Source organism: Canis aureus, chromosome 7, assembly GCF_053574225.1.
Source record: "Canis aureus isolate CA01 chromosome 7, VMU_Caureus_v.1.0, whole genome shotgun sequence".
NCBI lineage: Eukaryota > Metazoa > Chordata > Mammalia > Carnivora > Canidae > Canis > Canis aureus.
In genome coordinates, this window is record NC_135617.1 from 71,598,710 (window position 1) to 71,625,580 (window position 26,871).

General features: G+C 47.3%; 4 protein-coding genes, 1 long non-coding RNA gene and 2 other non-coding genes across 12 annotated transcripts; 4 read left to right on the forward strand and 3 right to left on the reverse strand.

Annotated features, from left to right (window-relative positions):
• Nucleotides 1-732: 732 nt before the first annotated feature.
• On the reverse strand, nt 733-9,804 carry NFKBIL1 (NFKB inhibitor like 1). Of its 3 annotated transcripts, none has more exons than XM_077904735.1 (4): nt 9,678-9,804; nt 8,332-8,608; nt 1,680-1,901; nt 733-1,540 (listed from the first exon to the last, which is right to left on the reverse strand). In XM_077904735.1, the coding sequence occupies exons 2-4, from the start codon at nt 8,594-8,596 to the stop codon at nt 954-956; spliced, it is 1,074 nt and encodes a 357-aa protein (XP_077760861.1). In that variant the 5' UTR covers nt 8,597-8,608; nt 9,678-9,804; the 3' UTR covers nt 733-953. The 3 variants fall into 3 exon arrangements, with proteins under 3 accessions (XP_077760861.1, XP_077760860.1, XP_077760862.1); XM_077904734.1 differs by lacking the exon at nt 9,678-9,804 and adding an exon at nt 8,957-9,135; XM_077904736.1 differs by lacking the exon at nt 9,678-9,804 and adding an exon at nt 8,718-8,906.
• ATP6V1G2 (ATPase H+ transporting V1 subunit G2) lies at nt 8,392-12,081 on the forward strand. Of its 3 annotated transcripts, none has more exons than XM_077904740.1 (3): nt 8,392-8,545; nt 10,342-10,442; nt 10,943-12,081. In XM_077904740.1, exons 2-3 carry the CDS (start codon nt 10,383-10,385, stop codon nt 11,114-11,116), a joined length of 234 nt encoding a protein of 77 aa, XP_077760866.1. In that variant the 5' UTR covers nt 8,392-8,545; nt 10,342-10,382; the 3' UTR covers nt 11,117-12,081. The 3 variants fall into 3 exon arrangements, with proteins under 3 accessions (XP_077760866.1, XP_077760868.1, XP_077760867.1); XM_077904742.1 differs by lacking the exon at nt 8,392-8,545 and adding an exon at nt 9,202-9,496; XM_077904741.1 differs by lacking the exon at nt 8,392-8,545 and adding an exon at nt 9,555-10,154.
• Nucleotides 11,831-15,375, reverse strand: LOC144317819 (uncharacterized). Its single transcript, XR_013383763.1, has 3 exons — nt 14,719-15,375; nt 13,202-14,393; nt 11,831-12,845 (listed from the first exon to the last, which is right to left on the reverse strand). It is a non-coding gene; the product is annotated as an uncharacterized LOC144317819 (long non-coding RNA).
• On the forward strand, nt 13,720-25,617 carry DDX39B (DExD-box helicase 39B). Of its 2 annotated transcripts, none has more exons than XM_077904732.1 (11): nt 13,720-13,878; nt 15,064-15,407; nt 16,210-16,337; nt 16,634-16,726; nt 19,812-19,995; nt 21,089-21,207; nt 23,505-23,636; nt 24,404-24,513; nt 24,613-24,757; nt 24,895-25,042; nt 25,368-25,617. In XM_077904732.1, the coding sequence occupies exons 2-11, from the start codon at nt 15,197-15,199 to the stop codon at nt 25,382-25,384; spliced, it is 1,287 nt and encodes a 428-aa protein (XP_077760858.1). In that variant the 5' UTR covers nt 13,720-13,878; nt 15,064-15,196; the 3' UTR covers nt 25,385-25,617. The 2 variants fall into 2 exon arrangements, with proteins under 2 accessions (XP_077760858.1, XP_077760859.1); XM_077904733.1 differs by having other exon boundaries at nt 13,731-13,878; nt 15,163-15,407.
• On the forward strand, nt 14,584-14,658 carry LOC144317927 (small nucleolar RNA SNORD83). Its single transcript, XR_013383806.1, has one exon. It is a non-coding gene; the product is annotated as a small nucleolar RNA SNORD83 (small nucleolar RNA).
• Nucleotides 20,047-20,123, forward strand: LOC144317928 (small nucleolar RNA SNORD83). Its single transcript, XR_013383807.1, has one exon. It is a non-coding gene; the product is annotated as a small nucleolar RNA SNORD83 (small nucleolar RNA).
• On the reverse strand, nt 25,602-26,871 carry MCCD1 (mitochondrial coiled-coil domain 1). Its single transcript, XM_077904744.1, has 2 exons — nt 26,628-26,871; nt 25,602-26,128 (listed from the first exon to the last, which is right to left on the reverse strand). Exons 1-2 carry the CDS (start codon nt 26,790-26,792, stop codon nt 25,943-25,945), a joined length of 351 nt encoding a protein of 116 aa, XP_077760870.1. The 5' UTR covers nt 26,793-26,871; the 3' UTR covers nt 25,602-25,942.

Below are 26,871 nucleotides of genomic sequence, written 5' to 3' on the forward strand. Positions count from 1 at the left end.
CTATCTGGAAGGCTGAGCTGAACTGCCCAGAGATGAATTCCAGGGGTGCGATGGGAGCAGAAGCTGGAGAGGACCCGCGCCCTGGAGGATACAGAGGACTGAGGAGCTCCAGGGGAGATAGCTTTGGGTGTGGATCTCTAGTTGCCCAAGAACAGACAACCCAGGTTACATAATTTGGCTCTTTCCATCTCCTTCCCCTGCTCCTAATTTTAGCAACCAAAATTCCACTCCCCCCCCCCCCCCCCAGGGCTCTTCCTCTGTCCATTCTGCTTCTATTCCATCCTCCCACAACCTCCTCAGGGCCCCCAGCTCCAGCTGCCCCCAATTCAGAGCATTCAGTGACTCAGCAAAGGGAAAGCCCTGTGTTGGGGGAGGGGGTGTTAAATGGGGAGGAGGATGTGGTTCTGCCTGGGGAACTGGGGAGAGGAGGGAAACTGGCTTTGTTCCCTTTTCTGCCTCAGTTCACATCTATTTTTCCAGTCATTGACTGCACAGTGGAGGAGCCCAGTGCAGGGAATGGAGTGAGACTGGTGGGCATACTGGGTCTCCTAAGGGCTGCCTCTGTGGGTGGGCATGCAGGGCCTTCCTGGCTCCAGCTGAGAGCACATCTTAGTGTGTGCGTGTGTGTTGCAGGTGTGTAGGAGCTGCGGGTTTGGGCAGGCGGGGTAGGAAAGAGATGTCATGTATGATGAAAACCACAGCAATGGAAAAAGGCAGAGGAGACACAGGGAGTGAGATGTGGAACCAGGTCTTATTAGGAAATGGAGGTGCCAAGCAGCAGTGGTGGTGGCCCATATCCTCCCCACTCCCACTCAATACAAATTTTGCTCCCACCCCATATCCTTCATCCTGTGGCATTGGCCTCTTCCTCGTCATCCCCATACTTGACTTTCCCCTTCCTATGGCCCTGCCTCTAACACTGTGTTCCCTGCAGTTCTCACTCTTTCCCTAGATCACTTGAGGGCCTCCGCATGGCGATTCAGGGCTTGAGAAAGGGCCGTCACGGCCCCCATCACGCGGCCCAGCTCCCAGGTCTCAATCTGGCTTCGGAATCGCTGCAGAAAGCGGTCAGGGTGCCAGCGGACCTGCTGGACCCTTAAGTACCTCCTCAGAGCCCCCTGCTCCTCCAAGGGGGGGCCCCTGGCCACCAGGGCTGCTGCCATGGCCTCTGGGTCCCCTCCCCCAGGGCACGGCCAGGGCACATCACCAAAGCGCCAGAGGCTGCCTCTCCCTGCTCCTCGTGGGTGCTCTGCGCTGGGCCCAGCCCTGGCTGGCTCTGGCCCTCGGTCCCCACGAGCCTCCTGGGCCCTCTGGGCTCGGCTCTCACGCAGTTCTTCCTCCTTGGCCCGGGCTCGCTCTCGGAAGAGCCGCTGCTCCTCCTCCTGCTGTTGCCAGCTGTGATTGGAACCCTCGGCCCGTGGGGGTCGGCAGGCTCCCTGTGTCTCGTGCTGCTGCTGGTGCTTCTGGGCGTGTTCCTGGGCCAGGCGATCTGACCAGGCTGAGAAGGACTCAGGTTCCTGGGTCTCATGGGAAGCGTCATCTGTTTGGGAGGGCAGGATGAGGGTAGCCAGGAAAATGCTGTGAGAAGGTGATAGGCAGGAGGGGCAGGAGAGGGGCGGTGGTACAGGAAGAGCGGTCAAGGGAAGGAGGGCAGCTATAGATGGGGATGGATTCCTTACCTTCAAACCTCCCAATCACCTCCTGCCACTCCTCCTCCAGCTCTCCCTGCAGCTTCTGCCTCCATTCCCTCTCCTTAGAGGCCTCGTCTTCTTCTTCCTCTTCAGCAGAATCCCAGGGGGGTCCCCAGCCCAGAATTTGCCCAGGGGTCTCCCCATCCTTATTCTTTATTCCCATGGCAGAGGGGCAGCGACTCAGTAGTGGCAGGAAGAAGTCCGTGTAGGCTGTTGGTGGAAGAGCAGTAAGCAGACGTTAGCTGGGACTCCCACTCCTCGGCAGGACTGCCATCTTGAATCCTGCGGGTCACTCACTCCCTTGGTCTTAGAGCCATGGAAAGAGTTGCCCACGTGGTAGCCTCCTGGGTATTAGGAAATCACCATCACTGACAAATATTTACTGATAGTTTACCGCATGTGTGATAAGCATGGTAGTTTAAAATATTCTAGTCTGCGTCCCTACAAACAATTTTAGTGTCCACAAATATAGGAGTCCTACTATGTTAAGTGACATTTTGCAGCCTGCTTCCAGCCACCCTGGGCAATGTCAAAAACCTCTATGTATTTCATATGAAAATGTTGTCACTTTACAACTCTTATTGTGTTTCTCACCCAAAACTGTACTTCAGACTGTAAAATAATTGAATATTTTACTCTGCACAATTATAAACATACGAATAAATAACAGAGACCTTTACATATTGCTGCTCAATAAACTGAGTAAAATAAATGTTTTCAGGGGAATTTCTCTCAGCCAACCTCATACAGGGCATACTGGGAGGGGGGTGAGGAGGTATGAGGGTCCAGACTAGCAACGAGTTCAAGCCATAGAAATGTTCCTAGCAGCAAATCAAGTTCTTTCCAAATGACTACTGATGTAGGGCAGGAGAAAGGGGCTGAGATTTAGGGTCTTGCCCAGGGGCTTGCTGACAGGAGGCTGGGGTAAACAGAAGCAGGACTGATATTCCTGAATTCCTCTCTTCCCGAGCCCTGACCTACTGCATCCATTCTAGCGTAAGCTGAAGGTCAAGCTGTTCACTTTACTGCCAACCCAGTGCTCTACCCCTGGCCAAGCCCACCCACTATGGCTACCAAGCACCTCTTTCACTGCAGGGATAGAGGAAGGTGAGTGAGGCACCCTCCCTTCCTGTGGACCTACTTTCTCTCCCTAGGGCAGGAGGAAATGGGCCACCAGTCCTTAAATCTTTACTTTGTGGTGCTGCAACATACTGGTCACCTGGCAAAAGGATGGACAAGGGAAGGGTCGTCCTGTCACTGCTAGGGAGGTAGGAAGACAGAATGGGCCCACCTTGGCTGGTCAAGGCCTGTTGCCCCTCACTCATCACGCTTGGTACTTGAGTGCTGCCCAGCTCAAACCACATCAGGATGAGAGGAGGGGCTATGTCTCTTTACTACTGACATGACCTATCACAGCGCTCCCAACTTGTCCCACCCAACATATACCTAGTCCTGTCTTTCAACTGCTTATTCCCTGACAGGGTTCACAGCAGGTATGAAGGTGGGTGGGTGTTCAGACTTGCATAGGAGGTTTTTAAATTCATAGGCTCTAAGGAGTAAGGCTTCCAACTATAAAACATGGCAAGTAAAATATGGTACAGAATATTCAATAGCCACTAAAAATGATGTTTGTGTGTGGAAAAAGCTGGCTAAAAACCTATACATAGGATCCAATCACAATTGTGTAAAATAAGGGGCTAATTCCTATGGCTGAAAAAAAAAATAGGCTAGAAGGAAATGTGTAAAAATCCTAGTCTCTGGGTGGTAGGACTATGGGTGGCTGTCCTCCAATCTTACCTGGGTAACATTTTAATGTGAAAGGGATTTAACTAATTTGAAAAATATTTTATTTTTATTTTTTAAAAAGATTTATTTATCCATTCATGAGAGACACACAGAGAGAGAAAGGCAGACATAGGCAGAGGGAGAGAAGCAGGCTCCATGCAGGGACTCGATCCTGGATCCCGGGATCACAACCAGAGCTGAAGGCAGCCGCCCAACCACTGAGCCACCCAGGTGTCCTAAATCTTTTCTTTTTAAAGAACGAAGAATAAATTTAATCTTGGTAACAGTTTATCGTGGTCCCTTTCAGTCCTGTCTTGGTGCATATAAATGCATACCCAGAAAAAAACAAACAAACAAAATGCATACACGGGATGACTTTTTTTTTCAGAGATGTGTAACCAAGCTATATGTTTTTGTTTGGCAACTTGCTTTTTTCACCTGATGTCTCATTTGTATTTTTCCACAGGAGCATAAACAAGTCTACCTCATTCTTTTTTATGACTGTGTAGTGTTCCGCTATATGTATGAAATAAACATCTCACCACCCCTGGTCAAGAGACTTTGTTTCCAAAAATGTTTGGCCTCCTACGTGTCTTTGTAGACTCCTTACAGTATTTCTGTGGGGTAGATTCTCAGAAGTGGAATTTCTGAGTCAAAGAACATGTGCGATTTTACCGATTTGCTCTCAAATTTGTGCCAACATACACTCCTACAAAGAATATGAGTGCATGTGTCATCCTTTACCAAGATTATCACCAACTAACCCTGTAATTTTGCTCATCAGATAGATTAAAAAGATGACTTTATTAATGAAGTTTTCTTTTTTTAATACGTTTTTTGGCTTTTTCCTTTTTTAAAAGATTTTATTTTTAAAGATTTTATTTATTTATTCATGAGAGATACAGAGAGAGGGACAGAGATACAGGCAGAGGGAGAAGGAGCTCCATGCAGGGAGCCCGATGTGAGACTTGATCCCAGAATCATGACCTGAGCTGAAGGTAGATGCTCATCCACTGAGCCACCCTGGTGCCCCCCTTCTTTCCATTTTTTAAAGATTTTAAGTAATCTGTATACCCAATGTGGGACTTGAACTCATGATCCTGAAGATCAAGAGTAACAAAACAGAGCTACGTAGCTGAAACTGCAGTTTTGTGGTTGTGCTGTGGTAGGAAAGGCTGGAAAGGCGAATGGAACATACGCCAGAAAATGGCTCAGTTATCTGCCAAATAGGGCCACAGCTTACTCCTACTGTGCAGGTCAAAGTGAGTAATGGATGGCAGTTGTCTGGTACTGTGCTGGCGCAGAGCAGAAGTGTGGTGAATGTTACATCAAAAGAAAAAGAAAAGCCGTCTGGCTTTGGACTTCATTCTTTTTGCAAAGTCTGTGAGAAAATGACCCACTGTTTCTTAATGTTCACCAATACTCGTGTGTAGAGAATGGTTATTGTCTGACTAAGGTATGTTTATATGGGGGCCTTTGACAGTTAAGACCACTTCCCCTTGAGGTGATGGGTCCCAAAAGGAAGTTACCAAAAGCCATTCACTAGCATCTCATTGGTTGTGATCACAGAGCCCAGTCAATCCAGCATCAACTGCCTCATCCCTCGAACCTAACAGCTAACATAGCTAACGTGGGAATGGGGGAAAACCTCCCCTTCCTTAGGGGATCCTGGGTCATTTCATTTGTTCAAAGAAAATATTTGCATTTTAAGACCTAATAGTCTCTAAAGCAGTTTGAAGCTGACTATGATGAGCCATTTACCAAAGAGCCAGAAGGCCATCTGGTGGCATGGCTGTCAGAGGAACAGGAGGAAGTAAGGCCTGAGAGGATCCCAAGGCTTGGGAGTGACCCAAGTACGGGGAAGACAACAACCTGTTGGCTATTAGATTGCAGTAAGTTCCTGAACCTTCTAGACACTGTTTCGTCTTCTGTAATAGGATAACAGTATTGATCTCATATGCTTCTTAGATGTCAATATAATGAAAGAATATCCTACCATACTATGAGAGATCTTTTTATTACCCCCAAAGCCATAATTGGATAATATAAGAATACAAATAACAATACTTCTCACTTGGTGACTGCCAAACCTGTACCAAGTGCTTGCCTCATTTAATTGTCACAGCTTCCATTTTAGAGAGACAAGTTACAAAATAAAAAACTCCAGGATGCCTGGGTGGCTCAGTGGTTGAGTGTCTGCCTTTGGCTCAGGGTGTGATCCTGGAGTCCCAAGATCAAGTCCCACATCGGGCTCCCTGGATGGAGCCTGCTTCTTCCTCTGCCTGTGTCTCTGCCTCTGTCTCTCTGTGTCTCTCATGAACGAATAAATAAAATCTTAAAAACAAAATAAAAAAAAAACTTAATAATAATGAAAAGAGGCAAATTAGGGTCATGGAAGTTAAGTTGCATGTCCCTGGTACATAGCCTATAAGTGTTAGAGGCTGAATGAACAGGACTGAGATTTGTCACAGGGTTCTCTGCTCTCTTGCCATGTAAAATGTCAGCTGTCAAATTAGATGCTTACATTTTGCAAACCTCCTCTGTTTAAGTTTAAAAAAAAAAATTGAGGGATACCTGGGTGGCTTAGAGGTTGAGCATCTGCCTTCGGCTCACGGCGTGATCCCCAGGTCCTAGGATTGAGTCCCACATCCGGCTCCTTGCAGGGAGCCTGCTTCTCCCTTTGCCTGTGTCTCTGCCTCTCTCTCTGTATCGCTCATGAATAAATAAATAAAATCTTTAAAAAAAATCTGAATATGCCAGCCTATCTCACTATGTTAAGGGGAATTATTATTATTATTATTTTAATATACTTTTTAAAATATTTATTTATTTACTTATTTATTTACTTATTCAGAGAGAGAGAGAGAGAGGCAGAGACACAGGCAGAGGGAGAAACAGGCTCCATGCAGGAAGCCCGATGCGGGACTCGATCCTGAGTCCCCAGAATCACACCCCGGGCCGCAGGCAGTGCTAAACCGCTGCGCCACCGGGGCTGCCCTGTTAAGGGGAATTAAAGAAAAGAGGATTTTTTTTTTTTACTCTATGAGGGAAGTTTTTGGGGTAAGAGGGGTTTCTGTTGGGGAGCTGGAAGATGGCAATAGGAGCAATCATACTGAGGTAAGGTTGTTCATCCCAACCCAGGGATCTTCCTCTAATGTTCTTATTCTAGAAGAAAAGTCTCTACGAGGCTTTATTTTCCTAAAGGCTATTATCTCTACAGAGCTGCTTCCACAGTCAATAGGTCCCCATCTGAAACCCTCAGTGTCAAAGGTCTTTCAGAACTCAGATTTGGTAGAGCTGATCTAAAGTACATACACTGTGTATTAAGTAGCCTAGAGGGCCTGGGCAGCTCCAGTAACCAAACACATGAAAGACACTGCAGAGAAATGTACGGATATCGACAATTAGTAGGATAAAAATGAATCACAGTCTCATTTTAGTTCAGGTTGGGTTTTCTCACCACACGGGTCTGCTGGCAGACTGATGAGAAAAATGTTTGGCTCTTAGTGCTGTTTTTTAGTTGTTTTGAATGTTTTTTTTTTTTTTTTTTTTAATTTATGATAGTCACACACACACACAGAGAGAGAGAGAGGCAGAGACACAGGCAGAGGGAGAAGCAGGCTCCATGCACCGGGAGCCCGATGTGGGATTCGATCCTGGGTCTCCAGGATTGCGCCCTGGGCCAAAGGCAGGCGCCAAACCACTGCGCCACCCAGGGATCCCGTTTTTTAGTTGTTGTAGAACTGAGGGTAAAGGGTATGGATCTGTTGATTACAGGAACAACACTGGCCAGCATCTACTGAGTGCTAATCACATGTCAGGTGCTCTAATTACACGTTGTGTCAGGTGATTCTCTAAACATATGTGATGGCATGGGTGCTGTGAACATGGGCACTATGACTGAATAATCCTATAATGTATACAACAGTCCTCAAGAGTACAGATGGTCTAGCCAGGCTGCCTGGGTTCTAATCCCTGCTCTACCACTTTGTGACTGGGTGACTTTGGCCAATTACTTAACTTCTCTGTGCTGTTTTCTTTTCTTTTCTTTTCTTTTTTTTTTATTTATGATAGTCACAGAGAGAGAGAGAGAGAGAGGCAGAGACACAGGCAGAGGGAGAAGCAGGCTCCATGCACCCGGAGCCCGATGTGGGACTCGATCCCGGGTCTCCAGGATCGTGCCCTGGGTCAAAGGCAGGCGCCAAACCACTGCGCCACCCAGGGATCCCCTCTGTGCTGTTTTCTCATCTGAGAAACCAGGGATAATATTAGTACTTATTGTGACGATTAAATGAGCTGTTTTGTGAGAAGTACCGGCACATACACAGCAAGAGCTGCTGTTAATAGTATACGAGGGCAAACTAAGCCTCAGAAGTTTAGTAAGTCGCTCAAGAATACACAGCTAAGTGTGGCACTGGGATCCGAACCCAGGCAACCTAACTGCAGAACCTACCCTCTCTCTCACTTTTTGCACTGTAGGGGAACACCAGTCAAGTGACAAATTTGCAACTCATCTAGAAAGATGGGAAATTTGAAGTTGCTGTTTTGAGAATGCTGGGCTCTTGGGACAATGGTAGCTCAGTGATGTAAAGTCAGAAACGACTGCCACATGCCAATGGGGTCAACTACCTTCCTAGATAGAAGTAGCCGATTTTTCAACGATTGGCCTTCATCTCCTCCCCGTCAGTTAGGGGCTCGCTCGTGGCCTTGTTCCCCAGCAGGCAAACCCACCGTCCGGGCCCTGGCGCGCAGTGGTGTGCAGCGCCCTGTCCCCAGCCACGACCTTGCTCCCCAGCAGGCGGACTCCCCGTCATGTCCCCGGGTCACGACCTTGTTCCCCAGCAGGCAGACTCACCGTCCGGGCCCTGGCGCGCAGCGGCGTGCAGCGCCGTGTCCCCGTGGCGGTCCTGGTGGGCAGGGTCCGCCCCCAGCCGGAGCAGCAAGCACAGCGCCGGGGCGTCGTGGCGGGCACAGGCCCGGTGCAGGGGTGGGGGCTGCCCGGCGTCGACATCGAGGCCTGGGTGTCGCTGGAGGAGGGCCTGGGCCCGGACCAGCCGCCCCGCGGACAGGTAACGACGGAAGCGACGCTCTCGGCGTTGGCGGCGGGACCCGGAGGCCATGGACGTCTTGGGCTGCGCACGGAGGACGAAAGGCAGTGGTCAGGGTCCCGCCGGCTCTGACATCCCCGCCCCTCCCCGCGCCCCTCCCCATCGGCAGGAATCGGGCCTCTCCCACTCTCACCCCTTTACCACACCGTGGGTCTGAAAAAATCCTGAAGGGGGCTCGGGGCACAGATTTTTTAACGTAAAATTTGAGAAAAGGACAGATAATTGCTTTGAGGCTCACGAGCCCAGGTAATATTTAATAAGACTTTGAAAAAGGCGAATGAAAAATGATGGGGAAAATTGTTATCAACAAAACCCTGAATTTAAAGTCACAGATAATTTCAAATAACGATCTAGAAATGGAACACGATGTACCCGGCAGACAGATGTGGAGGCTTCTCCCGCTGGGGCCTGGGGGGAGGGGTTATTCATCAGACCTGCCCCCCGCCCCCTCAGCACCCCCGGAGCTGCAGGCCCGAGGCCTGGGTTTAAGATGCTCCGTGGAAGGAGGCGGGAAGGGCGGGACGCTCTAGGCGGCCGGAAATGGCGAAAGCCGAGACGCAGGTAAGGCCGGAAGGGAACGCGCTACCGGATGTCCTCTCTCTCCGAGGGGGCGGGCGTGTGTGTGTGTGTGTTTCCTCAGTCTGGCCTCGGGGGGAAACTTGGGAACTTAAGATAAGGGTCCGCCTGAACCCGGAAGACTGGACCATAGACAAGGAAGAGGAGCCGAGCACGGGAGGGGGGGACACAGCGACTTAATGTATCCTCCCCTCCCCCAACCGGGAAGAGAGGAGACGGTTCAGCGATAGACGAAAAGAGAGAAAACGGAGGAGAAAAGATTAAAAATTACAGTGAAAACGCAACACTAAAACTCAAGCCACAGCGAAGCCAAGAACAGGGACAGATAAAAAAAAGGCATGTGTGAAAGACATAAACAACCGTACGAGAAGGCATTGAAATGGATGCATAAATTAGACTTGGGAAATATGTAGAAAAAAAGAGAGAAGGAAACGGGAGGGAGAGCGAAAAAAGGAAGACAAATAGGAAGAATTCAGAGAAAGCCAGCATCCTCTTCTCCCAAGACACACTTTCTTACTTGTCACCCCATCTTCAACCCCTCTATGCCCCCTTCTCACTCTTCTCTGCCCCTGCCCCCATTCCTGGATGTTCGACGGCGAAAACGCGGCACCTGCTGTGCCCGCGGCGGGCAGCGTTGGGCCTGGCCTCTGCTGCCCCCAGGTGGTCCTCCTAGGTACTGCCGGTGCGAGAGGGAGAAGACACCAGCCATCCATGGGAGGATCAATTTGGGGGAGACACCTGGTGCAGGAGGCTGAGCAGAACAGGGGAGCACTAAGACCCAGGGGTAGTGGAGGACTGCAGCAAGGAGCTGGTGGAAGGGGAGGACTTCGGAGGGTGCATGTGTAGTGGTGGTGGGGGGAGCCACCTGGTACCTCTGTAGCATCCAAAACAGCATTAGCCATAACCACAGAAATGGCCAGTCAGTCCCAGGGTATCCAGCAGCTCCTGCAAGCTGAGAAACGGGCGGCTGAGAAGGTGGCAGATGCCAGAAAGAGTGAGTCTCCTCTCCCTTTGGAGTCTGGAAAGAAAATTGGGGTGGGGGGGGACAGCAAACATATGAGTCCCTGGGAAAATCTAAGGCTGGTGGGAGAAAGCTGGGACTGGGATGGCTGATTGGGAGGGAAGAAATGGATGGTGTTAGGGGGTCTATCCCCACCCCCCCTCCTTTCTTCTGCTTCCAGGGAAGGCCCGGCGTCTGAAGCAGGCAAAGGAGGAGGCACAGATGGAGGTGGAGCTGTACCGCAGAGAACGAGAGCAGGAGTTCCAGAGCAAGCAACAGGCGGTGAGTTGTGGGAAAGTTGAGATGGGACCCCAAGGTGCAAGGCGGTGGGTGTATATGATAAGGTGTGTACAGGGTGGCTCTACAAGAAAATAACATGATAAAGGGCTGAAAGGGACCCTTAGCAAGGACCACATTATTGATAAAGATGTGTGATAAGAGAATCTGAGAGTTTTGAAAGAATTGAACAACTTGGGGGAGGATTGCCACTGTCTACATGGAATATGATGTCATTTGGGGTGGAAGGCAGAGTTTTACGGTTATGTGTGGTAAGGTAGAGGGGATTTTACTGTTTTTGGATGCAGTTGCATGTCAAGTCTCAGAGGAAAGGGAATTGTGTTGCTTTCTTTGGTGTCTGGATATTTTGATGGGATGGGGATGGTTTTGGCAAGGGCTTTTCTTCCTGGTTGCTCCAGAATCTTTCCCTCCACATGCCTGGACCCTTCTTTCTCTGTTTTCTGCTTTTGCCTTTCTCTCTTCCATCTCTTTCCCAATCCCCCCAGGCCATGGGCTCCCAGGGGAACCTGTCGGCTGAGGTGGAACAGGCTACCAGACGCCAGGTGCAGGGCATGCAGAGCTCCCAGCAGAGAAACCGTGAACGCGTCTTGGCCCAGCTTCTTGGCATGGTCTGCGACGTCAGGCCCCAGGTCCATCCCAACTACCGGATTGCTGTCTAGGATCCACCGCAGGGCCTGACTCTTCCCTTCCAGGTCCCTTCCTCAAAGAAATCCCCCAATCAAAATTACCTCCCACCATCTTCACTGGTTCTTTCTCATTTTCTCTCCATTCCCGGGAAATTCTAGGGGCAAGATCCAATAATTCTGTGAAATTTAGCAAGATAACTTGCTCAGATCTGAATCTTATTGTTCTTTAACCTTCAATGGGAACTTGTAAACTCCCAAGTCACCCTCACCCGACCCCTCTTTGAAATTTGCAGCATGGAGAAGTAGGGATATGTAAAGCACTTGGGCTTCAGAGCCTGGCAGGCTTTGGTCCTTTTCCTAACCCTGCCACTTGCTGGGACAGGATAAGCTTCTTAACCTGTAGTCCAGTGTCCTCCTCTACAAGATTGGAATGCTAATGATGATGATAACAATAATGATGATACCTACCTCATGGGGTTGCTGCAATGCTTAAGAATCACTCTGTAAAGGGCGGGCGTAGCATGGTCTCTGGCATGTAATAGTTGTGATTCATTAAATGGCAGCCCTATGATATTATTACCACTCCCTGCCCACCTGCCAAAACCTAAACACAGCTATTTCCTCACGTTTGTCAATGGCTCTCTAATTCTACTCGTTCATTGTGAACTAGTAATTCTCTGAAGAATTAGTTTTTCCCACCTCTCTTTTCCCAGAGACTATATGGTCCATGAAAAAGAATGAAGACCTAGTTTAGCCTCTCTATTATGGTTCCAGGAAGATGTTACATTTCTTAGTCTTTCTTTTGTCTCTAAGTTGGTCTTTCTCTTTATTGGATTTCCTCTTTCCCAATTTCCCCAAAGACCCACCAGATGCTCACTTTCCTGAGATCTAAAGTGATGCTGCATTCCCTTGTATGCATGGCTTTCCTTTCTACATCCTCAATACCTTCCCCTATGTAACACTGAAAAAGTGTCAATAAAAAACTATGGACAAATCAATTTGTGTGTGGAAGCAGCTTCCTTTTACTTCATCATTTCTCATTTTCAGACACCCTCTCTCGTGTCTTATTTATGTATTCCCCAAATACCCAAAAGGGTTGTTCTTTAAAACTTGTTGGAAAAACAGAAGGAACTGGTGTGTTATTTTTCCAAAGTGAGAAACATGTGGTTACTCATTGGGAACCTGAGAACTATAGATGGCAACTGTAGTGAAAAGCTACAGTGTCTGAACAAGCGCTCTTTGCCCCTTATCTTTATTTTTCTTTCTTTCTTTCTTTCTTTAATTTTTATCTCTCACACACAGAGAGAGAGAGGCAGAGACACAGGCAGAGGGAGAAGCAGGCTCCATGCACCGGGAGCCCGACGTGGGATTCGATCCCGGTCTCCAGGATCGCGCCCTGGGCCAAACGCAGGCGCCAAACCGCAGCGCCACCCAGGGATCCCCTCTTTATTTTTCTTAATGACATTTATTACTACTTGACATTTGCTTATTTGTTTTCTTCCCTGGAGTGGAAACTCTGTGATGACAGGGCTGTTCACTGAGTCTCCAGATCCTAGGTTAGCACTCGACATAAGGTAGGCAGTGGATAAATACTGTTGAATCGACGGATACTTAGGGTTGGAAAAACCGCCCTTCTACCACACGATTCTTGGGTCACCGTTCTCTTGGACACGGTGTTTTCTCTCAGAAAACAATCCCTGCTTCACCAGACCGAAGACTTGAACCAATGAGGTAATCCACAGTGTAAATATTAACCAGACTCCTTCAGCAGAGAGGCAGGATATAATAGAGAACAAAAGGTATTTGTATCCTGGCTTTGTCAGCTTACTAGCTGTTTGTTACTTTGGACATGCTGCTTCGTTTGCTTGTTACAGGCTGGGACTAATGGTACCTATTCCTTAGTGTTAGATGATTAACTGTGGTCAAGGGCCAAACGTTTGCTGTCATTTTTGTGGACATCACATCTGACTTATCTAGCATATCAAAGACGGGGGTATCGAAGGTTTCATTCAGGATAAAATTCAAGGTGAATAATGGGGCTGGCCTGCTGGAGGCGGGGTTGGCGACATTCTGATTGAAATAATATTTATGGGATACTGTGTAACCCTCGAGTCCTACCATTTATTTTTAACACCTGGAGACGATCCAACCCGTTGGTTGCAGAACACCTTCTTGACTCGAATTTCCTGCCCATCAGTCAATTACACCGGCCAAATTATTTTGGGAAGACACCGCCCACCGTCTCCACCGCTGGGGAAGGGGTAGGGGAGGACCCGCGGGCGCAGCGCCGGCTCACTCCCTCCCCTCAGCTGGGGTCAGACTAGCTCCAGCGAGGACGCGCCGGTCACCTTGACTACCGGGCGGAGGACCCCGTGGGAACTCTCAGCCCCGCCAGCCTGTTGCCGAGCGGGGCGCCCACGGAGGGGTGACCAGAGAGAAGACCTGCCGGCAAGAACCCGAGGGAAGAGGTGAGGGACGCGGAGTGGACGAGGACAGAGAAAAGAGGTAACAGTGGGAGACGATGCTAGTTTCCTTCAAGGCTTTTGTTACTTGCAGTAGCGAAGGAGTTAGAAGTGCCTTAAAAAAAAAAAAAATTCACACAGGCGTTTTCTAAAGGCAACCCCGGAGCGCGCGGAACTCTCGAATCTGAAAGGGTCTTCTTCCGGTCTCCTGCGCCTGCGTGCTGGCAGGCGGGAAGGCGAGGCGCCTGGGAGAGAGAAGGCGAAAACCGGAAGTGAAGGCAGAGTCCCTCTTTCGTCGCTGCTGCCGCCGCCATATGCGCTCGCCTTGCTCAGGTAAGCTTTGGCCTTCGGTATCATCCGCCTCCATCTGCGTTTCTTTGCGGCCATCCTGTTCCCTGGACTCCTGATACCCCTTCCACAGGCTATAGTCTGGTCCTTGGGGCCTAGTTGGGTCATTATTTCTATTGCTTGCATCCCTTTTCAGAGCTCTTAAGAGTTTCTGGGGGGGGGGTAGCGATGCTAGGGGGCCCAATCCAAGATGGTGGCCCCAGCGCCATTGTGTTCCCTTCGCTCACTGCTTCTTCGCTTGGGCTTCTCGTTTATCCGAGGCCCTAGCTATGGTGAGAGGCGGCGTAGATGTCCTCTAGTCCAGGGCATTTGCGGAGGGCGGGGCTCCTTTCACTTTTCCTCTCTTCTGTGGGTCCTCTTAATGGCCCAAGGTGGGAACTGGAGGAGGAGCCGACTACTGAGCCTGGTTGGACCCTTCTGTGAGCTCACCAACCATCACTTGGAACATTTTCCACTTGTTCATGCGTGGTGTCATGTCGGTTATCGGAGAGGAGTCTGATCTGAGGAGTAACAGAAGACCCTTTGCTATAGTTCCTGGTAGAGCTGGAGCGAATGCTGTCTCTCTCTCGTTCTATGGAGAAGAGACGAGTACTTTCCCGTCCCAGCCACGTCTTCTGTATCCCCTCCCCCACGTTACACGGGGACCCCTTAGACACCGGGAGGTTCCTGAGGAGTGGGAGGTGGATGGCAGCCACATGATGTTATTTCGAGGAGTGAGCGCTTTGCGCTAGGATGACCTTAATCTATCACCAGTAACTGATGGCTGCTTTGTTAGGGAGATTACTAGGAAAGCAGAGAGGTCCTGTGAGGATTTTCAGCACTTACCTTGTCATCTCCATTCTTCACTCCGTTGTCCTACTTTGCTTTTCGTTACCCGTTTTTCTTCATTACTGTTGCTTACAGATGAGGAATTCATGGGCTGGTTGTCCCCTTCCTACTTCCTGCTTAATGCTATTCTGATCCTAATTTTGTTGAAAAGCTGTGTCTCAACCACCTCACTTGGGACCACTGTGTTATGTTTGCTGTTGCTTTTATGTTTTGTGTTCCTGTTAGTTTTATCCCCAGGTAAAGGGGTCACAGTTTAGGGAAAGTGGGAAGAGTGTGGGGATGGAAAAGAGGGGCGAAGGCTCTGCTCCTGACTAATAAGTCCTCCATCTATTTTTTTCCTAGCTCTTCTATCACAAACTAGGGTATTTTTTTTTTTTTAACTGTTGCTCCAGCCCCCACTCTCCTCCTCTGTTTTTACTTATTCTGCGTGAACCCATCCAGAGACCCATCTCCTTCTCCCCCTGCCGGCCCAGTTATGGCAGAAAATGATGTGGACAATGAACTCTTGGACTATGAAGAAGATGAAGTAGAGACAGCAGCTGGGGGAGACGGGTCTGAGGCCCCTGCCAAGAAGGATGTCAAGGGTTCCTACGTCTCCATCCACAGCTCTGGCTTTCGTGACTTCCTGCTGAAGCCAGAGTTGCTCCGGGCCATTGTTGACTGTGGCTTTGAACATCCATCAGAAGGTAAATTTTCTGCAGGTCATAGTGTTCATTAGGCTCTCTAAGGATACAAGAAAAAGGTGTGTTAAACAGTCACTTAATGTAATAACGTTCTTATTTAGGCTACTTTAGGAAATAAAGGTCAAAAACTATTTCAGCAGTAGGAAAGATTTATATAGATTGGTTTTTTTGTTCACGATAACATGAAAAGGCTAGTGACCTAAAAGCAACTTAGAGGTTTGTGCTTGTGACCAGCATTTATTCTTGTCTACTTGTTATTAATTTTGTTGTTTAGGTTTCTAAATTTGAATTTCCTGAGAGGACTGGTTGGACCTTTAGTCTCTCCCTGTTGGGCCAGGCCACCTCTGGTCTCTGGAAATCTTCATAGCTGGTCTAAAATGGGTGGCTTCTGGATCAGCTACCAACCCCTTCAGAGTTGCAAGGTTTTGTAGCCTTAAAGCAAGGGAAGCTAAGTAGGAGAAATGGCTTGGGGCAGGCAGTCACATGTCCTGGATTGTTACAGATCAAGGAAAGTCGGGACAGAGTCAGAAGCACCAAAGGTGAACTGTTGGTAGGTGCAAGAGGGTTGTTTGCAGTTTGTGGGGTGGGGGGAGGGCACTGGAGTTGGAGGAGGCTAAAGCTAGAAGGAACTAGGAAGGTCTATCTGGTTTTGAGATAAATCTGAGGGAGCAGAGAGGTAGAAGGGGTCTGGAAATTGATAACCATTTAAGAAGGGGTGGGAAATGGGTTTGACATGGTGAAAAAAGGTTGTGGAGTTATCTGGAGACTGAAGTCTAATTTATCTTTTTTCTCCCCCTGCTTCTAGTCCAGCATGAGTGCATCCCTCAGGCCATTCTGGGAATGGATGTCCTATGCCAGGCCAAGTCAGGGATGGGAAAGACAGCAGTGTTTGTGCTGGCCACACTACAACAGTTGGAGCCAGTTACTGGACAGGTACACTTGGGGAGAGTGCTATGGAAGACATTTTTGGTTAGGAATATTGGAGAAGGGTGTTTTGTCTCAGCTGTGTGATGCTTTTAGAGCCATGAGTGTTTGTGGCTAAGATGAACTCTGTCACCTTTGACTGATGGCCCTGGGGGATATTACATAGTAATCATGGGGTTAATGGTTTAGATCTCAGAATTGAAGTAATTTATGATCTGTCAGATGTGCTTTTGTGACAGTTGGTTCCCCAGAGGGGATAGTAAGTATATACTGTTTATCTCCATGTACTCCCCCCTCCACCCAAGGTGTCTGTGCTGGTGATGTGTCACACCCGGGAGTTGGCATTTCAGATCAGCAAGGAGTATGAGCGCTTCTCTAAATACATGCCCAATGTCAAGGTAAGCCAAGATAAACCTGGGAGAGTGTGGGGAGTTGGAGACATTGAAGACTTGTAGACCAGCAGTCTTCATTTTCTCAGATGATTAATTAACTTTATATGAAGGTCATTTACTTGTAATAGCTGGTCAGTTTCTGCAAACTTTGGTGTGCAGGAGATTTACATTCTATGGTTTACTTGAATACACATTGCAATTTCTGATATGTTCACTATATTCCAATTTTGGAGAAGCTTTAGTTTGTTCTTAACACATCATGTTAATATAGCTAGCAGCGGAAGACTGCATGGAATGGGTTCTGGAGGATGTTTACCACAGTACTACACTTGGGTTTACTACTTTTTTATACTGACTTTGAATGATTTCACTGTGCTTTGGTTGACAGTTTGAGAATTCTAGGATGTGTGCAAGAGAAAGCTGGAAGCTTCAAAATATCTCTTTAAGTGTGTGGTGTGTGAATTTTGAGGATTCTTTAAAATGGCAGAAAATTGAAAGATATTTAGGGGCCACAACAGACGAGGTTTGGGCGGTTTTCCATATATGATCTTGATTTTCATAGTATGGTTCCCAGACCTCTAGTTAGAGCATCATTTGGAAGCCTGATGGAAATGCTGATTATATGGGTACCATCCCAGACCTAACTGAGTATAAACATGCATTTTATTTTATTTTATTTTATTTTATTTATTTTATTTTATTTATTTATTTATTTTTTAAACATGCATTTTAATACAATCTTCAGGTAATTGGAGTTTGAGAAGCGCTGATGTGTATAACCTCCTACCTTCCTGACTAGGATGTGGTGAAAAACAGTACTTTTGTTTGGATTGTTGTGATATTCTCCTGTTACTCATGTGTTGAGTCCTAGCCCTAAACTAAAAATAGTAATTCTTAAAAAAGATTTTATTTAAGCGATCAAACACACACGAACGAGCAAACACACACGAACGGGATGGGGTCGGGTGGGGAGGGAGGTCTAGGGAGAGGGAGAAGCAGACTCCCCCTCTAAGCAGGGAGTCCCACATGGGGCTATATCCCAAAACCCCTAAGATTGGGACCTGAGCTGACACTTAGCGGACTATGCCACCCGGGCACCCCTAAATTGGAAGTAGTCTTAAGAACCAAAGTAGTAATAACAATGTGGGGGTAAACATGCAGTAAATATGCTGAAGTAATAGAAGGTTCATGATGAAAAGATTTGTGTTCTCTTACCTCTAATCGAACTTCATAGAAGGTAATCATTTGTTAACCTTTTTTTTTTCGTTATGGTTCTGTGACACCAAGTATTAGGTACTATTCTCTCGTTTTATAACCTTATGAGTGTTTTTTATTTCTTTTCATGAGAGATTGGTTGCGATTTTTTTTTTATATTTGAAGATTAATTCTTTAACAATAATTTAAGTGTCATATCTCCTTATGTTGTAGCTATCCTTAGCATTTCTTTTATGTCCTTTCATTGAGCAGGCTCGATGGCCTATTGATTCTAAAAAGTGGAAAACCAGAAAATGGTTTCCACTGTTATGACCGTTGAAACATTTATTGTTGGGCTCATTAGTGAGTGAGGATTGTATTTTGACCTCTGTAGGTCCAATTTAGCAGATTATGCTGCTCAAAAGAGATTTTTTTTAAAGTTTATTAGTTTTTTTTAATCTCTACATCCAGGATGGGGCTTAAACTCAAAACCTTGAGATCGAGAGTCACATGCTCTTCCAACTGAGCCAACCGGGCACCCCAAAACAATATTTTTGGTGTTAAGATCAAATTGTCGTGACATTTTCTTACTTTTCTTTAAAATTGTGCTAAAGTGACTTGTCTGAGGTTGGGCTAGTTTTTTTTTTTTTTTTTAACATTTTATTTATTTATTCATAGAGACACAGAGAGAGGCAGAGACAGAGGCAGAGGGAGAAGCAGGCTCCATGCAGGGAGCCTGATGTGGGACTTGATCCCAGGTCTCTGGGATCACGCGCCCTGGGCTGGAGGCGGCGCTAGAGGCGGCGCTAAACCCGGCGCTAAACCCGCTGAGCCACGAGGGCTGCCCAAGGTTGGGCTAGTTTTACATAATATCCTACCTCTGGATTTGTCTGGTTACTCCCTTATGGTATTAACTTGTTTTTTTTTTTTTTTTTTCAGTATTTCCTTTAACTCAAATATGTATTTGAAAGCTCAACTAATTGAAGTTAAACATTTTTGGCAAGAATTGTTCAGAGTTGATACATTGTATATTTCCTGTTCTTCAGCAGACTTGGTTGTCCCATAATTAGTGCTTTTAGTTTTATCATAACAGTCTGATCTTGTAATTGATTTTTCATTCTTTGAAGCTGGAAAGCAGTTTCTGGTGTTATTCGATACTATAATAATAAGGCTCAGATTCTCAACAAATACTTCCGTAACGTTTTTAATACGGAGTAGTATGTGTAGCTTAAATCAATAATTTGATAGGGTTTGTGCAAAAAGGCATTTGAAAATCTGAGTTCAGAAGCACTTGGATGGCTTAGGTGGTTGAGCATCCGACTCTTGATCTTGGCTCAGGTCTTGATTTCTGGGTTGTGAGTTCACACCCTGATTGGGTTCCACACTGGGCATGGAGCCTACTAAAAAAAGAAAAATCAGAGTTTAGGAAAATTTGATGTTCTATGAGGCATTTTGTGGTACTTTGCACTCTGGTGATTTCTTGCTGTCCTCTTTTTTTTTTTTTTCAAGTTTTTTATGTATAATCTACACCCAACGAAGGGCTCAAACTCATGATCAAGAGTCACATGCTCTACTGACTAAGCCAGCCAGGCACCCCTTGCATTCCTCATTCTTGGAAGTCTGGCCATAGCACTGTGGGAAGGAAGATTATTAGATTAAGTCAGAAGAATGCTAGTCCTAACTACCTTGATTAGCCACATAACTTTAGGCAAGACACTTTTGTTTCTTAGCTTCAGTGTTTGGGAAACGTAATAAGAATTTTAGATTTGCTGACCTTTGATGTTCCTTTTAGCTTTGAAATGTTCTAAGAATTCATGTAGATTAAATTTAAAGGGTGGGAACTGGGGAGATTGGACTCTTTCCTTGTGAGACCGTATTTTCTCCTGGGTTAATACAGGTCGCGGTGTTTTTTGGTGGTCTGTCTATCAAGAAGGATGAAGAGGTGCTGAAGAAGAATTGCCCGCATATTGTTGTGGGGACCCCTGGCCGCATCCTCGCCCTGGCTCGAAATAAGAGCCTCAATCTCAAACACATTAAACACTTTATCTTGGATGAATGTGATAAGATGCTTGAACAGCTCGGTGAGTGACAGTGCTGGGGTGAAGCTAGTGATCTGGGAGTTGCTCTTTAGAGCCAAATGATGTTTATTTGATAGAGGAGCACTTTAGTGCCAGGACGACTCTTAATCTATCACCCATGACTGATGGCTCTGGCTCTCCTGTTGGTTTTTGTTAGGCTTTTTAAGCAACCTTGGTGATCAAGAGGAAGGGTGTTTTGTCCTTTCTTTCTGTGATGGAGAGTTCTTTTTTCTTTGAGGGGATTAACTTTGCTGATTTTTTAGACATCAGTCACACCACTGTTCTTTGCCTTTATAGATTCTTATGCTGGGTAGATAAACTGGGGAGATAAACTGAAGGAGGAAGACCATTTACTTTCTGGCATCCCCTGCACATATATCAGAATTTGTAACTGAATAGACTTAAGTGCTAGGATTAATGTGGAGAGTTTATGGGATTTTCTGTAATTCAGTGTTCCACAAGAAAGGAAAATTGTAACTCACATTTAATAAATGAGTGGAAAATTGGAGCTCACATTTAATAAATGAGGGAGTGGGGATGGACTTAGCCCCAGGGATAAGTAGTTCCAAGTGATCTTCGGTTATTTTAGATGGTGAACTATAAGATGGGCTCTGGGTAGAGGTCTTATTTGCCTGGCTGGATAGGACAGTGATCCAGAGGAAGCATGGACTAGACTTTGACAACTAGAATATAATTATGTGTGCAGTATTTGTAGACAGTTGGGGTGTGGGGAGAAAGTAGGGAGAAGGGCCTTGTAAAGCATCTCTCAAGGGTCTTAGGTTTGTGAGCCTCTGCAGTAGACTTCATCTCCATATCATACTTGTGAGATTTGGAGTTTCATTATCTTCTTGCCTGGCTAAAACACATAGTGCTGAAATTTGGTTCTAGGTCTTTATTTGAAATTTTCCATGTGTTACTGCAGTGGATGTGATTTTACGGTGGTTCGTGTAAATAGAGTACCTGAGACAAATCTTTGTGGGAAATGGCTCTTGCTTACCTGTTTCCAGCAGTTTCACCTCACTGGGGAGGCTGTCTCCGGTCTTTGTCTATGACATTTCCTTCTTTCCTTCTAGGATTTTTTTCCTTTTTCTTGTAGACATGCGTCGGGATGTCCAGGAAATTTTTCGCATGACCCCCCATGAGAAGCAGGTCATGATGTTCAGTGCTACCTTGAGCAAAGAGATCCGTCCTGTCTGCCGCAAGTTCATGCAAGACGTAAATACCCTTCTACCTTCTCTTCCTCCACTCCCCGCCCACTGCCTCCTCCCCTTCTGCGCCCTCTTCCTCCAGACTCCCTTGTCCTTCAAATGCCAAGAAGGGGGCACGTGCCCATCTGGGAGTGATGACTCCTTGAAGAGACACACAGAGGCAGAGACAGCTAGTGTTAGGGTCTGCGCGGGTGCCAGGGAAACTCCGGAAGACTTGGTCGGGTTAACTTGAGAGCGGGTAGTGTTCGACCTTTTTTTTTTTTTTTTTTCATCACAGCATTTTTGAACCTCTTCTTCCTTTTTGGGGGAGGGCAGGATTTTCTGCCCTACTACCCACCCATCGTCTCCTACATACCCCTTTACAGCCACGCACCCTCAAGGTGGCATGGAGCAGACAGTTGGAGCCTTCTGCTCCCCAAAACTCAACCCCCCGGTGGCAGGAGAGCAAGAGAGGGACAGACAGATGGCAGGGCATGTCCAAAAGAAGAGCAAACAGCACAAATGAATCCGCTCCCTCCCCACCTCCAGGGGTGGGGGCCTTTGGCACCTCAGTCCCCGATCCCTTACTCCTTCCGTCCATACCTCCTCGCACCCATCCGGAATCTCGGCTGATGTGAGCCGGCAGCGGAGAAGCACCATGGAACGGCGGGGGAAATGCAGACGGCACCCAGCGGTGGATGGCGGCAGCGGAGGCCGCGGGGAAACCTGACCAGGAAGCTGAGGACCAAACCAGCCTCTTTTTCTGTTCCCGGTTTTTTTCCTGAATCCAAGGCGTGCCGTGCTCCCTGTTTTTCCCCATATGTGTTGGGGGGAGGGGTGTCCTGAAACGGGGGGTAGTTTTTTTTCTTTTTTAAAACAATTTTTTAATACTCCAAGGAGAGGGATATGGGAAAAGTAATGTGAGGAGCTCCACTTGGATGTAACCAGGTGGGTGTTAGGGTTTGGCACTAGACGGGCCCTATTGTATAAACAGTGCAGTGTATTCTTTCTTATCCTGTACTGCTCCTTCCCGTGGGATGTCAGTTACCTTTAGTTATACTTGGGGCTAGATTTGAAGGAGGCCATGAAGCTTCATTTTGAAAAGCCTGCTTTTGCAAGCCTGCTTTCTGGGATTGGGCTTCTGGTTCTCTCCTGTGCCACTCATCCTTTCCTGAAACCTTGGGCCCTGGGTGTTCATGTTAATTATGTCCCCAGGTTAGTGAAGAGTGCTAGGAAACTTGGACTCAGGAGTTGAGTCTTGTGTCAGTTTGTTTTTTTTTGCTATCTTCCTCCCCTTAAAGGGTTTTATGTGTGCGTGCGTGTGTGTATGTGTGTGTATATACATATATACATATATATGTGTGTGTATATATATATATATATACATATATATATTACAAGATGGTTGTATATCTGCTGCTCTGAATTTGTTTCTTAACACCATTTATTGGTACTGTCCATGTAACACTAGTTGATTTGACTCCTAGTTCAGAGACCAGTGCCATCTGAACTATTCCCTTGTGGTCTGAGGGCGAGTTGTTACTCATCCTGAGTAACTTTTCATGGTATTTTTGACTATGTTCATTTTAGCATTCTGATCTTGACAGATAATCCACCCTCCTGATGTGGATCTGATTCTCTTAGTTGTTTGGTTTTTTCCTTAATATTTTATGTATTGATTTGAGAGAGAGCAAGCACAAGCAGGTGGAGGAGCAGAGGGAGAGGGAGAAGCAGACCCCCACTGAGGAGGGAGCCTGACTCGGAGCTTGATCCTAGGACCCTGAGATCATGACCTGAGCCGAAGGCAGACGCCTAACCGATTGAGCCACCCAGGTGCCCCCTGATTCTCTTAGTTGGGAGAATACTCAAATGGAGCAATCCCTGTCTTCCCCTCTATTTTTACAACCAATAGTGGTGGAATTCCTGACCTCGAGTCACCATGTCCACCAATTCCCAGGTGTTTGGATTACATTTTCCCTTTGGGGATCCTCTCCCATTGTTTTCTTTCCTCTGCTACCTCCTTTTGAGGTCATGGCATCTTGCCATTGGGTGGTCTCACTGCTCCTTTTCAAACTCCTTGCCAGGTTACCTTCCCGTGATACTTGGGCAATCTTAAAACAACTGCTAGGAAGGAAATTAGAGCTAACGTGGAAGAGACCACATTAAAATGAGGATATTTTTGGGGGTGTGGTGGGGTTTTCAGTCTTCTCTTTTCCCATCCCCCAATGGGGTGTATTGGAGATCAAGTTCCTCCACCCCCCCAGGTTTAACCCCCCCACTCTGCCCTCCTCCCGTTCCCCCCCTACTCCCCCCTCCCTCCCCCAGCCAATGGAGATCTTCGTGGATGATGAGACGAAGCTGACGCTGCATGGGTTGCAGCAGTACTACGTGAAACTGAAGGACAACGAGAAGAACCGGAAGCTCTTTGACCTTCTCGATGTCCTTGAGTTCAATCAGGTCAGTTGTTCAAAGTCCAGTAGGGGGATGAGCACGTCTCCAACTGTAGCAGAAACCTGGTTAAGTACCTTTTTGTTGAGGATATGACATAGGTGATGTGAGCGAGAACAGTGGGGAAATTACCTTCAAATGAAATTCTTTTAAATGAGAATTTAAGTGCCTTTGGTGCTGAGTGTGAACAAGATGGGAGCTGCTGTTCTGTTCTTTGGCTGTCACAGCCAGGTATTGAGTAAAGAAAAATCTCAAAATCCTTGAGAGGATTTCATAAACTTGTAAAAGTTCCAAAATATCTTGGGTTTCTTGGGTTTTTAAAATTTGTTTTTTCTTGTACTGTTTACTGAGAAGAAATGTTCCACTACTTTACCTGCTGTGGTTCGTTTGCACCAAAAACTTTCTAAAATTAAGGTAAATTGCATATGTTTGATGTTTTTGATGAGCAGAAACTACTCTCCACACTTTAAATTTTTTTTTTTCCACACTTTAAATTTTTACAACTTTCATTTTTACCATTAGCTTCATCCTTGTCTCCCTAACATGTCTGGTAGTTTTAGTTACTTTTCTCTGTATCTTCTCTTCAGCATGTCTGCTCAGGAAAAATCAGAACTGAGTGAGAAAGGCTAAGTTGTATTTAGAACAGAAGAGGAATATGTAATGGGGATTGGAGAAGTTTCAGGAAGAGTAAAAGAGTAGTTACTGAAAACTCTTCTCACACTTAATCTCTCACTTATCCCACATGGACCCATGTCCCCCAACTGTCACACACCCAGGTGGTGATCTTTGTGAAGTCTGTGCAGCGTTGCATTGCCCTCGCCCAGCTGCTGGTAGAGCAGAACTTCCCAGCCATTGCCATCCACCGAGGGATGCCCCAGGAGGAGAGGTAAGTCAGAAATGGAAAGATGTTTTGTATCCTTGGGAAGGAAAAGAGACCGTTGAAGCGAAGGGACTCAGTATTTTTCTAATTTCCTTTCTCACGAAGGCTTTCTCGGTATCAGCAGTTTAAAGATTTTCAACGACGAATTCTTGTGGCTACCAACCTATTTGGCCGAGGCATGGACATTGAGCGGGTGAACATTGCCTTCAACTATGACATGCCTGAGGATTCTGACACTTACCTGCATCGGGTAAGCTCCACACCCACACGTGCATTCCAGTGTCCCCTCCCCCTGATTTTGTATCTTCATACCTGATAGCCTCTCCCTTCTTTTTGGATGTCTTCCTACTTTGGGATCTCCCAGGACTATCCTCTGTCTCCTTCCAGGTGGCCCGAGCAGGCCGGTTTGGCACCAAGGGCTTGGCCATCACATTTGTATCAGATGAAAATGATGCCAAGATCCTCAATGATGTGCAGGATCGCTTTGAAGTCAATATTAGTGAGCTGCCAGATGAGATAGACATTTCCTCTTACAGTGAGTATGGATCTTAAGAAACTGGCTCAACTCTTCAGTCTCCTTGTTCCTTAGTGTGTTTGTCTTAAATCCCATCATGTACACAAAGAGCCTCTAGTGTGTAACAGGCACTTAATTATGTCCTTTGGATCTTGATGCCCCTGCTGGGATGTTTAGTTGATCTGTATGTCTCTTTTCTTAACAAGCTAGTTTATTTTTCCCTACCCCCAGTCTATCCTTTGCACCCACAAACTACAGACATCTGCATGTAGTGGGGGGTGGGGGCATGTTTTCTGCCAGCCTTGCCTTTTCCATGTCTTGTAATTGTGCCATGTTTTCTCTCCAGTTGAACAGACGCGGTAGAGGACTTCCCCACCCATTTTGGAATGTGACAGTCTGTCCCTCTTCAGGAGACGACAGTAGACATGGGGTGAAGGAGACACTACTGCCACCTACCCGTGACAACCCCCACCCCCCACCCCATGGCTTCCCCCTTTTGCATCACCACCACTCCTGAATCCCTGTTTCCTGAATTGTCGGAATTTTTTTTTTTTTTTAACAAAACTAAAAAACACATGCGTCTGTGGTGTCTGTAAGTGCTCCATGCCTTTATTGGGTTTGGGGTGAGATTAGGTCATGATTCAGTGTATATTCATTCTTATAAGGACTGTGTGCCCTGCTGTGGGGCTCAGGTCAGTTGGGAGGGATCAGAGGGGGGGAGGGGGATGTGACTAAGACTGCAGAAGCCATTGCTCCTTGCTACTTCAATTTCTGACCTTTGTGAAAGTGTCTTCCCTTTTTTTTTTTTTTTTTTTTTCAGTGGCCTAGGAGGGGCTGGGATGTTTCTGACCCAAAGGCCCCAGTGTGGGTGGTGTGTAGTGTTTCCAGTGTTGGAAGGTAAAATGGGAACTGATGGAAAGTTTAGGCGTCTCCTAGGCTCTCCCGGTGTCTCCTCATCTGTTCCTTCAGCTTCTGGATCTTGAGCACCAGGGCCTGGGCTTCCCAAGCCCCTTCTTGCCCTTCCAGAAGAGCCTGGTACAGCTCCAGCTGCTGCTCCAGCAACTCCTCAGCTTGGGCCAGCTCAGCTGTGGGGCGGGGCCTGGGACCCTGAATGAGGGGGGCAGAGGGGAGGGGCATCAGCCAGGGCAGGAAGCTGAGGCTTGCTGGAAGTCCGGTGTTGTGCCTCTCACATTTCCACCCCCTTTTATTAATAAGGTTCTCTGTACTGTGAAGCGAGGGTAGCTTCTGGTCTTAGGCATAGGCCTGTGGGGGGCAGTTTGCGGCTCAGGGGTTAAACTGGACTCCTTGTGCAAGGAAGGATATGGAGAGGAGAGGACTGGCTGTCCCTCCCCCCACCAAGAAATAATTAACTGTTAGAGGAGGGGAAATTCCTAGTCAAGGACTTCTTGGACTCTGCAGGGAGGGAGGGCTGTGGGGAGAGAGCCCTCGAGGTGTAGGGCGTGTGGGGAAACTGCTGGGGATCTGGGAGTTGGGACTAGTCCAAGGACTCTGGGTTGGGGTTGGTATCTATTTGGAACAGGCCTGTGAATATAAGATTAAAGGGATTCCTCCACCCCTCTGTCTCCCTACTTTTGGTGCCACTTACCCTTGGGGGTGACCTCTTCCCACTGCTTGTGGAGCTGGTCTGCTCTTTTGTGCTCGCCTTGGGGCTCTGGGAGCAGCACCTCCAGGAGCTCTGGGGGGCCAGGGGCCAGGAAGGCAGGAGCAGGCGACGGCAGCAACAGGAGAGCCAGGGCAGAGGGAGTACCATGGCTGGTGTAGCAGGGAGCTGTCTGAACTGCCCAACAGCCACCAGGAACTGGCTCCTTCCCTCCAGGCCTTGGCCTCGC